The following is a 12,457-nucleotide window of genomic DNA, read 5'->3' as shown; positions in this document are numbered from 1 at the left end:
AAATAAAAAAAAATTTCAGCTTTTGACTTGACAGTTTATCTGTACTGAGTGTGATTTTCTGTCTTAAGCTTCTTTTACCCCAACTGTTCACACTCTCACATGCAGATTTTTCTCCACCCTTCTGTGGCTAGACTTCCTCTTTCAGGAAGGATAGAGATCCAGGAAGGGGATGTGGGCAAGGAGTGGAAAATTCCAGAAAGTAGCGGAAAATTCCAGAAGTTTCTGGCTGGTGCACTAGAACTACAATTCTGGTTCTGACCACTAGGGTCATCTATCTACATTGACTATATATCATAAATTATATAGGCTTCCCAGGTGGTGCTAGTGGTAAAGAACCTGTCTGAGAATGCAGAAGATGTAAGAGACTTAAGTTCAATCCCTGAGTGGGGAGGATCCCCTGGAGAAGGGCATGGCAACCCATTCCAGTGTATGCTTCTTCTCTCTCTCTCTGGTTTTTTTTTTTTTTTTTTTGGCGGGGGGTGGTGGGGGGTATTCTCTCTAGGATGAACTGGTATTAATTTCAGACATTTGACTATTATCACAATATTTTGTTACTTTGCACCAAGATGTTCAAGCTGGTTTTAGAAAAGGCAGAGGAACCAGAGATCAAATTGCCAACATCTGCTGGATCATGGAAAAAGCAAGAGAGTTCCAGAAAAACATCTATTTCTGCTTTATTGACTATGCCAAAGCCTTTGACTGTGTGGATCACAATAAACTGTGGAAAATTCTGAAAGAGATGGGAATACCAGACCCCCTGACCTGCCTCTTGAGAAACCTATATGCAGGTCAGGAAGCAACAGTTAGAACTGGACATGGAACAACAGATGGGTTCCAAATAGGACAAGGAGTATGTCAAGGCTGTATATTGTCACCCTGCTTATTTTATTTATATGCAGAGTACATCATGAGAAACGCTGGGCTGGAGGAAGCACAAGCTGGAATCAAGATTGCTGGGAGAAATATCAATCACCTCAGATATGCAGATGACACCACCCTTATGGCAGAAAGTGAAGAGGAACTAAAAAGCCTCTTGATGATAGTGAAAGAGGAGAGTGAAAAAGTTGGTTTAAAACTCAACATTCAGAAAACGATGATCATGGCATCTGGTCCCATCACTTCATGGGAAATAGATGGGGAAACAGTGGAAATGGTGTCAGGCTTTATTTTTCTGGGCTCCAAAATCACTGCAGATGGTGACTGCAGCCATGAAATTAAAAGACACTTACTCCTTGGAAGGAAAGTTATGACCAACCTAGATAGCATATTCAAAAGCAGAGACATTACTTTGCCAACAAAGGTCCGTCTAGTCAAGGCTATGGTTTTTCCAGTGGTCATGTATGGATGTGAGAGTTGGACTGTGAAGAAAGCTGAGTGCCAAAGAATTGATGCTTTTGAACTGTGGTGTTGGAGAATACTCTTGAGAGTCCCTTGGACTGCAAGGAGATCCAACCAGTCCATTCTGAAGGAGATCAGCCCTGGGTGTTCTTTGGAAGGACTGATGCTAAAGCTGAAACTCCAGTACTTTGGCCACCTCATGCGAAGAGTTGACTCATTGGAAAAGACTCTAATGCTGGGAGGGATTGGGGGCAGGAGGAAAAGGGGATGACAGAGGATGAGATGGCTGGATGGCATCACTGACTCGATGGACGTGAGTCTGAGTGAACTCCGGGAGTTGGTGATGGACAGGGAGGCCTGGCTGCTGCGATTCATGGGGTCGCAAAGAGTCGGACACGACTGAGCGACTGAACTGAACTGAACTGAACCAAGAATTTAGTGAATCTGTGCATAGGGAAATCAACCCAATTCCTTGGAGCTCAATTCCAGTCTCTGTTGCTCCAGGTAGCAACTGAATGACTCCACAAGCTCCAGCACCTCAGTAAGCCTCAGCAACCTTGAAAAGTTGGTGGTTCTGATATCAGAATCTCCTCGTGAAGAATACATGAAAGAACAGATGCAATGTAGCAAGTACAGAACTTTTCCTACCTCTGGCACTCACAGTTCTCTGGGTCTGCAGAATGAAGGAACACAGTGTAATGTAGCCGATGCAGAATCTGGCATAGAGAGTTCTCTGTGTTTGTAGCTATAAGTACCCGGGTCCCCAGTGCCTCCTAACACCTCTGTAGGGGTGGTTTAGTTGGAAACGGTCCCTGGGTGTTAAGCTGGTAGAAAACCCAGAGGGCTATTATTATAAGAAGTTAAAGCTCCTCTGGCCCCCAGGGCTCTCCTCCTCTATGCCCTTGGGGAAAGGACTTCCTGTAAGGACTCCATCTTGCTTGGCATTGAGAGAGAGTTTGGGGCCTGCTCTCTCTTTGCTTGGCAGCCTTCCTTGATATTCTCCAAACCTCCAGCTCCAGACCCACACATTCTCTTCTAGAGAAGCCTGTGAGGACAGCGGTGACAAATCTCTGCCTTCAGGTTACCCCATGGGTGAGTCACTCTACATGAGAACTTCTTTTCAGATCTCCACAGGACAGGAGGGTTTCTGGGTTCCCTTCCCCACCCCAACCCACCGGACCCCTAACCAGCCAATCCTCTTTTAGAGAAAGGTGAGAGAGGGCCCAGGCTGACTGTTTTCTACTCTCCTGAGGAAATGGGTTCTCACAAACTCCTGATTGCAGGTAAAAAACTTCCCCTCCTATGGAAATTGCCTTGGCTGGGTGAATTTTTTTCCTTGGCTAAGGAAAAGGCATGAGTAATGTGATCTTCTTGGGTCTAGGGTTTGGAGAGTGGGGATGGTAACCTAGGTAGAGGGTGGGATTGTGTAAACTAATGTTCTTTGTATTTATACTAGAGGTGGAGGGAGGACGGAAACCCCACCATTGCTACTGAATATTGCATTAACTAGTCAGGGTAAATTGTATTAGTCCTTAATTTTTGAGGCTTGCTTTTTTGCCTAGCATATGACCTATTCTGGAATATTCAATAAGTATTTGATATGTGCATTGTTCTATGTCAATTAAATAAATTTGTTTATTTAAGTCACATTTAAAAATCCTCTCCCTCTAGCTGAGTTTTTGTTTGCCATTTTGTGTGTCACTCAGTGAGAAGTGTTAAAGTTTCTCACTGTGACTGTGGATTTGTCCATTCCCTCTTATTTCTGTCAGGTTTTATTTTGCATATTTTGGCTCTATTTTAAGACCTGTATACAAATTTAGAATTTTGTATTAATATCTTCTTATTGCATTGAACCCATCATCATAAGGAAATTTCCCTCTTTCTCTTATAATGTTTCTCTTTAAACTGTACATTTTCTTTTACTAATATGGTTATACCAGTTTTCTATAGATTAATGTGGACAAGATATACATTTTGTCATTTTTTATTTTCAGATTTCCTGATGATTAAATTTCACATGTTTCTCTTTTCAAGAGTGTTTGATGAAATGTTTCTAGTCCAGTCTGAAAATATCTGTCTTTCTATTTAGAATATTTAGCCTGAATCTTTTAATGTAAAGATAGATATAATTTGCTTTATGTGTATCATATTGCTACGTATTTATTTTGCTGCTTCTAAGTTCCTTTTCCTTTCCTTTGAAATGGTTAATATTTTGTAACTATTGAATTCTTAATTCATGCAGATATCTAAACATTCTTTTGCTATTCTTGTAGTGCTTGCCCTTCATATTACAATGTGCATTTTTGCCTTTTAACAGTCTGGTGGTGGTGCATGGTAAGTTGCTTCAGTTGTGTCCAACACTTTGGGACACCACTGACTGTAGCCCACCAGGCTCTTCTGTCCATGGAATTCTCCAGGCAAGAATACTGGACAGGGCTGCCATTCCCTTCAGCAGGATATCCTTCCAACCCAGGAACTGAACCCAGGTCTCCTTCATTGCAGGCGAATTATTTACCATCTGAGCCACTAGGGGAGTCCTCTCACAGTCTAATATTAGTTAATTAGTTCTTTAAAACTCCTCAGAAAATTATGGGACCTTGAGACACATTGATTCCACATACTCTTTCCAAATTTATTGTCATTCATTTTCATTCTCTATATATGTGAACCCCCAGAAAATATTGCTATCATCATTTTATATAGTTTAAATTTGCCTACATATTCACAAATGATATTAGTCTTTCTTTCCTGTATCTATGTGACTCCACCTGGGATGATATTTCTTCTGCCCAAAAAAGAGCCTGTAATATTACTTTTAGTTTGAGTCTTCTGGTCACAAAATTTCTGACTTTTTGTTACATTATGGTGAAATGAATACATTTTTTTTTAGGAAAGTTTTTCCTTAAAATTTATTTTTTCTCCAACTAACATTGTTATCCTAAGTTGATATCTTGTTACTTTTGGAAACTTTTCAATCAAGTTCTCTTCAAATATCATTTCTCTACTTTTCCTTTCCTTTTCTCTGGGATTCACATTAACCATGTTTTCGGTATACTCACTGCATCACCTTTAATTCTCTACACCTCACTTTTGGTATTTTCCATATTATATGTAGGAGGAGAAGGGGATGACAGAGGATGAGATGGTTTGATTGCATCACCGACTCAATGGACATGAGTTTAGGCCTGGCGTGCTGCAGTCCATGGGGTCACAAAGAGACATGACTGAGCAACTGAACTGAACTGAACTGATATATCTTTCCAGGCTCCATTCTGGATATTTTCATCAGACTTATCTTTCATTTCTCTAGTTCTTCCTCCAGTGAGGCAGACCAGTTTCAACCCTTGAACATCACACCAGGGTAGATTTCAGGGAATGTTTTATTGTCCCCCTAGAGCAGAGCAGAGAAGTGTGACTTGGGGATTAAAAGTCACTTGTCCCATGTCACCTAGCCTGAACCAAGTAGAGCAGGATCTAACATCACAGACTACACTCTAGATCTAGACCCTTTCTTCTGTGCCTGTTTTCTTGGCTGTGAATGCTCTGACCTCTCATTTCCTGAAAAGTGGAGCCACAGTGAAGTCTCTCAGCCTTTGCTTTTAGCACAGTGATGCATTTCTGTTTAGATTATACAGTCAGTGATATTTTTTCCTTAGCCATGATATTTACCCAAGACTTCTTCTGGTATTGGGACCATTGATCTGTTGTTGTCAATTTTAGAGGACAGTGATAAACCAAACCCTTTACAAAGAAGAGCACGAAGCTGGAGTTTTTACCGAAGGCGATACAACTATTCGTCTGAACGTGTCATTTCCCAGCAGCAGCAAGATTCAGGTGATGTTCCCATGGACTTCCGAGCAAGATAGTAAGTGACCAGTGAGCATGGCTGACATGTACCAACCAGTGAACAATAAAACCTTGTAGTTAAACATGTCATTCTTCTCTCCAATCTGGAAGAGTGAGGAATGATGGGATCTGGCTAATGTTTAAGCAATCTTTATTGTAGCTCTGATATCATGTGGAAAAATTTGAAGAAGACTTTCTAAGTCTATATGGACCACTTTCTTCTCTCCACTTCCTGACAGTGCTCCCTATGCTGTTCCATCCCATCGTCAGAGAAGCAGTTTTCAGAAACAAGAGCAAATGCATATTAATATGGAGACAAAGCAAAAGCCTTCAGAGAGAAGAATGAAGCGAGACAGACAGAATGAGACCTTGGGGAGCTGGTTCAAGATCATAGTGAGTGTGCTGGATAAATGGACCTAATATGTAGATGATGACAGAGAGAGTCATGTTGGATTTGTGTACAGATGCTGGGAACTTTTCTGGGGCAGTGGTGTTGGTAATGTATTGTTATTACTAGGGACTATCTTCCTAGATCATCTAAGGGTAAGTTCAGAGAAGCAACAGAAAGGAAACAGACTGACTGCAAGAAGGAGCATGGGAGAGGTTGTCTAAAAGCAAAGGAGGAAACCTACTGCCAGGGAGATGAAGCACTTCATACCAGATCACACAGTTTGGCTCAAGCTGAGTGTGGGAGGAGGTTGAGTCTCTGGGGTCCATGTCAGAGTGGCAGGCCAGGCCTATCTCACATGGATCTCTTGGAACGTTATAAAAGGAAATACATGTGAAACATATTATTTTTTCAGGAAGGGTATATGAATGGAAAGAAACTATATTTAGCAAATCCATGCTTTGTACAAAAGTTAGTGATAACAGATATTGTCCTATCTTAAGAATATATTTAAAGCCTGAAAATAGGTTCTAAAGTAAGACACAGTTGGGTCTTATCTTAACCTTGGATTCTATTGCATCAATTTTGTTTCCCATTTCTTCTTTGGCCCCTAGATTCCCTTTGGTATAAAATATGATGAGAAGTGGCTGCTGGATTTGATTCAGAAGGAATGCAGTGTCCCCTTCATTCCAGTCGAAGTAAGAGAGGACATGGAGGCAATGAGAAGAAATGGGGTAGATGGCAGGCCCAGAAGAGAAATGGCTCTGGTCTCATATTCTGCTTCTCTTGTCACTCTCCCTACAGTTTCACTATGAGAAAATGCAGGCCCAGTTCTTTGTAGAGAATGCCAACATTGCAGGTGCATTGAAGAATGTCAATGGCAAGATTTTCAATGAGGATAATGAAAAGGTGTGTGTCAAGGGCATTAACAGGGCTGAATAGGGGCAAGAGGGAAGGAGAGGGGCATGGTCTTGCTTGATCCCATGCACAGATTTCCTGGAGCTTACCCAGCCCCTCTTGTGTTCTCTACAGATATCTGTCTTTGTTGAGCCCTGTGATGCACCCGAATCTGTGCAGAAAGCACTGAAGTCTGAAAAGGTGGAGCAGATGAAGGTAATGCAGACTTAACACAAGCTGTGCACTGATACCCAGCCCCACCTCTTCCCCCTGCTCACCCTCAGACACAGAGCCACTGAACCCCATCCCTAACTCTGAAGCTGGCCATGAACAAACCATACGATGTCCACCAGCAATCTCTTGACATCCAGAGACTCCTCTTTGGCCCTGGTGTGGCTGTAGCAATAACTGTAGGGCAGGTGAGGGTAGAGGGTCTGTCTGGGAAGGACACTCGGAGATGATATCATGGGGATGGGATGGTGCTGGAGGTGCACCAGCCAGGGCCCTCTCAGCCTGTGTTTCCCTCCTGGTTTCCTGGAGACTTGATGATCTATGATATTGCAATGACATGGAACCGTAGAAATGGCATGCCTGCCTCCCTGCACATCCATCCAGGGATCAGGTCCAAGGTGAGGACCTAGGCCCAATGTTGAGGCTGATGATGAGGATTGGAGAGATCAGATAGAAGAGGCATATTTGTCTCAGATATCCCCTTTGGGGTCCTCACTCTTCTTTCTTCATCATAGCTTTCGTCCTTGGACCAGAGCAACAAAAAACCCTACGTGGTGCATAGCCTGTCCACCATTATGGAGAATGCTTCCCACACCAAGAACTTGAATCTTTCCAACACTGAGGTGAGGTGGAGCACTTAGATCTTCCTTTCAAAGGGATGTGGGAAGGCTTATGGGGTGGTGACAGATGAAGGGAAGTGGATTTGTAGGGAAAGGATGGGTGTGGATGCAGAGCCATCTAGTCCATGTGGGTGTTCCCCATAATTCCAGGTGAAGTCTGCAGGGGAGATGGACAAGGGTCAACAGCTGGAACCAGAAGGGATGTGGGTTGACAGAAATGCCACGTGCACCACCTCCCCTGATAAGTCAACCAACATAAGGTCTCTCTCTGCCTTGCCTCTACACCCTTATGTCTCTCTCATCTCTCCCCTCCTCCCTCCACTCCATGTCTGTCTTCATCCTCCTCCCTCCCTCCTGAGTCCCATCTCACTCACCTCCCTGTCACAGCCTCCTGGGTCATCCCTGAGGTTTGTCCTGACTTGACAGAGTGATGAAACCCCTGTGAAGTATCAAAGCCCTGGGCTCTCATCCCCCCATTTCCTCTTCTCTCCACAGCCTTCACTGGGTGGTAGAGGAAGGAAGGAAGGGAGGGGAGGAAGACGTCCAGTAAGGGTTTGAATTGCTGGTCCTTGTGGCACTGGAGAAGGGAATCAGGACCTTCTGGCTGGGAGCCACCCAGGGGAAAGGCGGTGGGAGGAAGGGATAGAGGGAACAGCCTTCCTCTGGGTCAGTCCACAGAGTGGTGACCAAGGCCCTGGAAGCCTAGCATACTGCATTGTGGGTGGGGGGCACACACAGGACTGTGATTGCTGTAAGTGACTTGCTCCCATGAGGAGGGTCATGTCCACGTTTTCACTGGCTTTTCTCTTTTGTCTTGATTTTGGCAGCACCATCCTGGAGTTGTTCCCCAGGTTACTAAGCTTGGTAAGCATATCCCTTGATCACAGAGTCCTCTAACTAGCACTGACAGTGCCCACAAACTACTCTGAAACCCATTAGGACCTGTCCAAGTTCCATTTTTGAACCTGACCCTTACATGTCCTGCGGGATGAAGAGTGTACCATCCTCTGTGGGAACCTGAAAAGGCCCTGGATCTTCTTCAACTATGTTCTCCACAGGCTCTGGGGACCCATGGAGATGACAGACATGTAGTCCTGCCCCTGGCATTTCCAGGACCCTTTCTCCTCTTATCTCAGATCCCCACCCTCATCCTGGGTCTGTTCTTTTCCCTGATCATCTAGCATCACATCCTGGACTGCCCTGCTGACTTCCTCTTCCTTCCCCTAGGATGGCCAGGAGACACCCTCAGGGTCTAAGTGTGCTATTGAAGCCCCCAAGTGCTTACCAACATGCAAGGTGAGCATGGAGGATCCAGCAGGGTTCTAGGTGGTACGCAAGGGGGTGTCAGCCCTGGTCCTGAGGACTGTTTTGATTCTAGGGAAGCTTCTTTGGATCTGATGAGCTGAAGAGTCTAATCCTGCAATTCCTGCAGCAGTAAGTACCCGTGGGAATCTGAGCAAGGGGAGGGCTAGTACAGGGGAGGCCACCCAAACTCAGGTCTGCTCATGCTGCTGCTGCTGCTGCCGCTGCTGCGTCGCTTCAGCTATGTCCGATTCTGTGCGACCCCATAGACGGCAGCCCACCAGGCCCCTCCGTCCCTGGGATTCTCCAGGTAAGAACACTGGAGTGGGTTGCCATTTCCTCTTCCAATGCATGAAAGTGAAAAGTGAAAGTGAAGTCGCCCAATCGTGTCCGACTCTTAGCGACCCCATGGACTGCAGCCTACCAGGCTCCTCCATCCATGGGATTTTCCAGGCAAGAGTACTGGAGTGGGTTGCCATTGCCTTCTCTGCAGGTCTGCTCATGGGAGTTTTCAAATCTCCTTTGAGCTCGATACCACAGAGCCAGACTGTCCTCATTGTTCCCCCTCAGATATTACTTGATCCATGACTATGGGGACCGCCAGGGACTCCTGTGTGCTTATCATGAGGAAGCCTGCTTCTCCTTGACCATTCCATTCCACTTCAAGGACCCAGGCCCGTGAGTATCACAGCCCAGACTCCTCCCCAGGGCCATCTAGTTCCCCAGCAGATGCAGGCCAGCTCCTGCTGACACCTATGCTGGTTGGACCACCAACCCGTTTCCTCTGTGTCTCCTAGAAGCAGCATGTGTGCATACTTCAAGAACAGCAGGAATATGAAGACACTCAAGGACCCTGGTGAGTGTGTGGTGGGAAGACTGGGCAGGAAAGGGCAGTGAGTGGAAGATTCATAGGGTCCCTGACCTTTGCTTGCTTCCCCTCCTCCACAGATCTGCGGTTCCTGCTGCTGAAACACACAAAATGTGACATTGTGCATGCCCTCTGTGGGTTGCCCAAAACTCAGCATGACTTAAAGTCCTTCATGGTGGACATGTGGTTCCAGACGGTGGGCACCTGCTTCCTGCCTTGTTGGGACCAGGGGTGGGAAGCTGCAGATGGGGAGGAATCAAGTTGAGGGGTGACTGAGTACCTGCGTTCTTCCCTTTCAGCAAACAATGCTCTGCTTCTCTGTGAATGGAGTGTTCAAGGAAGGTGAGTGTTCATAGATCCCTCCCAGACCGTCCACTGCTCCCTCCCCTGGCTGGGCTCCTCCCTCCCTCCTTCCAGCTTCCCTCCCCTCACTTGCTCTCCATTCCGTCCCCTCCTCTGGACTCCCCTCCCTCCCCTTCCCTTTCCCTTCTTTCCCTCCCCTCCCCTCCCTTTCCCCTCTGTGATCTCCAGCCCTCAGTTTTCCCACAGACAACCCAGGTCTGAACTGCGTTCATGTCTGCCCTGTTCACTCTGGGCATTAGGGACACAGGCGGTGGAGTTTCGTGGCTCCCATACCAGATCCTTACACTGAGAACTTGGGCTAATACTTAACCTCTCAGTTTCCCCATATACCCACATCTTGGGCAGTTAAGAAAAATGTATCCCATGAACTTGTAAAGTGGTTGTCATGGGAACATGTTACTGGGAGCAGACCGCCCTCCAGTTGCCCTCCCCATTCCCAACACCCAGGCTCCCCAAGTGAACAACTGACCCCTCAGCATGAGTGTCAAGTCAGACCCTGACTGGGGACCCCTGTGGGAACCCGTAAACACATGGGGCTCTAAGGGGTACTCTTGTTTATTGTTTTTTGTTGAAGTAGAAGGAAGGTTTCCTGGCTGTGTGCGTGCCTTCACCCGGACCTTCATCATTACCCCTGCCACCTCTTCCAGGTGAGAGCTGTGTTGTGGGCGGGATGGCCCAACCAGCCTGGTCTCAGGGCCCTGGGCATGTGGTAGTGCAGACCTTAGGCTGACTCAGTATTGTGGAAAGCCAGCAGGTCATTCCAAGGAGCAGTCTAACCTAGTGGTTCGGAAGAGCATGGGCTTTCTCACTGGCACATGGGCTTTCTCCTTGAGCACATGGGTTTTCTCCTTGACCCAACACTCATTCTCTGTGTGACCTTGGTTAAGTCACAGGGCTTCTCTGTGACTTGGTATCTTCTTCTGAAAATGGGGATCAGAATGTGCACTCCTGTACTGTAGTGTACTGGGCTGCTGTTCAGGGTAGATGTGAAGTTGTCCCTGGGTTGGGGATCAGCCTATCCATTGATTGAAGCTGGTAGACAATCTCTCTGAAGGTGGGCTCTGTACAAGGGGCAGAGGAACCAGTCAAGGAGTCTGGGGACAGACACAGGAGGGGGATGGAAGGAATCTGGTTGCTGAGTGCCAGTGGGAGCAGATCTTTTTGGGGTGTGGGTCGGTACATCTGTCAATTGTCTAACAGTCCATATTTCCTCCAGTTTTTGTATTGTGAATGATAAGCTGCTTGTGAGTGACTTCAACCCCAAGAAAACTGAACCTGTGCTCTTCATCACAAAGCCTAAACCTGTCAACTCCATGCCTACCTTCTCCTTGGAGTAACAGGAAATGGTGCAGGATTTCTCCATCCAGTCTGGGATGAACTTCCAGCAGTCTCAGAAGTGATGTTGAAGATTATAGTGCACGTACATGCACACATATACTCATTGCCTTGGAAAATCATTCATTGTGTTCAATTTTGTGGGTAGATGAAGTTTAATCAAAATGTACTTGACAGCATATCTGTGTGTGCATGTTTCTCTTTCTAGGTCTCCTCTAGCCCAATCACCCCCTTCTCACTAGTGTAAATTTTTCTTCAGCTCAGACTCCCACTGGATTCCAATCTCGGGATTCAGTAATCCAGAAAATGATAGATAAGGAAGGATTGCTTCCAGGTGGTGAAAAATTCCAGAAAACTCTGATTGAAGCCATTATACCAAGATCCCAAGTTCCATCCCTTCTTTCCCCTTGCTGAACACCCTCTTCTGAGGCTCTCGTAGCTGACATTCTTATCTGGCCACCTGGTTCCATCCATCTTCATTTTTAAGGAAAAGAAGTACATTTTGCAAAGAATAACAGATGTCTTGGAATGGCTTGTTTAGTATGAATCCAGTTCTGTTTGGAAAATTCACAGCAATCCCATCTGTTGTTGACCCCAAAGCTACATCACATTCATTGGTGTATCTCTTCCCCCATCAATGTAGGTTGACTTGTTCCCCCTGTAGAGGGTCCCTCCCAAGGAGCTGAGTGTTTACGTCCATCACCCACCTCTGTATCAGCTGCCCAGTTCTTCTCCCACACCCTGTTCTGCCATCTCATGACTGGGACACTGGATATAGCTGTCCAGACTTCAGTCTCTGCCCCATTCCTCTTAGGGCCCCGTGTTTCCCTACGCTGCTGACTGCCGATACATTACTGCTACCTGATGATTCATTGTATGCAGGCTCTGGAGTGTTTTACCAGCTTATTTAACACCTATCAGATTTCTTTTTTCAGACAATTAAAATTACTTTATACTTAGTTCAATATGCTGGCTTTTAAGGGACCACATTGTATTTTTTTTTTTTTTTTGCTCTTTAAATAAAGTTCTTTGTAGAGAACTCGGATACTGGAGTTATGTTGGTGCTACGTCATGACATAAGCCTGACAGCAGCTTGAACAGGCAGAGCAGGCAGGTGGGAGGGAAGGTCTATGTGTTGCCAAAATTCACCAGACAGAGCTTTCTGGAATTTTTTATAATGGTTGAAGTCATTATACCAAGATCCCAAGTTCCATCCCTTCTTTCCCCTTGCTGAGCATCCTGGTCTGAGGCTCTCATAGCTGACATTCT

At 45.8% G+C, this 12,457-nt stretch overlaps 1 protein-coding gene across 1 annotated transcript; it reads left to right on the top strand.

The window, feature by feature from the left end:
- Window positions 1-5,430: 5,430 nt before the first annotated feature.
- LOC129638961 (nuclear RNA export factor 3-like) lies at window positions 5,431-12,215 on the top strand. Its single transcript, XM_055563741.1, has 15 exons — window positions 5,431-5,577; window positions 6,187-6,270; window positions 6,377-6,481; window positions 6,605-6,685; window positions 7,216-7,323; window positions 7,471-7,580; window positions 8,148-8,184; window positions 8,548-8,616; window positions 8,699-8,754; window positions 9,193-9,300; window positions 9,420-9,478; window positions 9,571-9,686; window positions 9,790-9,832; window positions 10,428-10,500; window positions 11,070-12,215. The coding sequence occupies exons 1-15, from the start codon at window positions 5,482-5,484 to the stop codon at window positions 11,188-11,190; spliced, it is 1,266 nt and encodes a 421-aa protein (XP_055419716.1). The 5' UTR covers window positions 5,431-5,481; the 3' UTR covers window positions 11,191-12,215.
- The last annotated feature ends 242 nt before the right edge of the window (window positions 12,216-12,457 follow it).

Source organism: Bubalus kerabau, chromosome X (assembly GCF_029407905.1).
Source record: "Bubalus kerabau isolate K-KA32 ecotype Philippines breed swamp buffalo chromosome X, PCC_UOA_SB_1v2, whole genome shotgun sequence".
Taxonomy (NCBI): domain Eukaryota; kingdom Metazoa; phylum Chordata; class Mammalia; order Artiodactyla; family Bovidae; genus Bubalus; species Bubalus kerabau.
The sequence above is the reverse complement of the archived record's forward strand: the minus strand, read 5'-3'. Positions and strand labels throughout refer to the sequence as shown.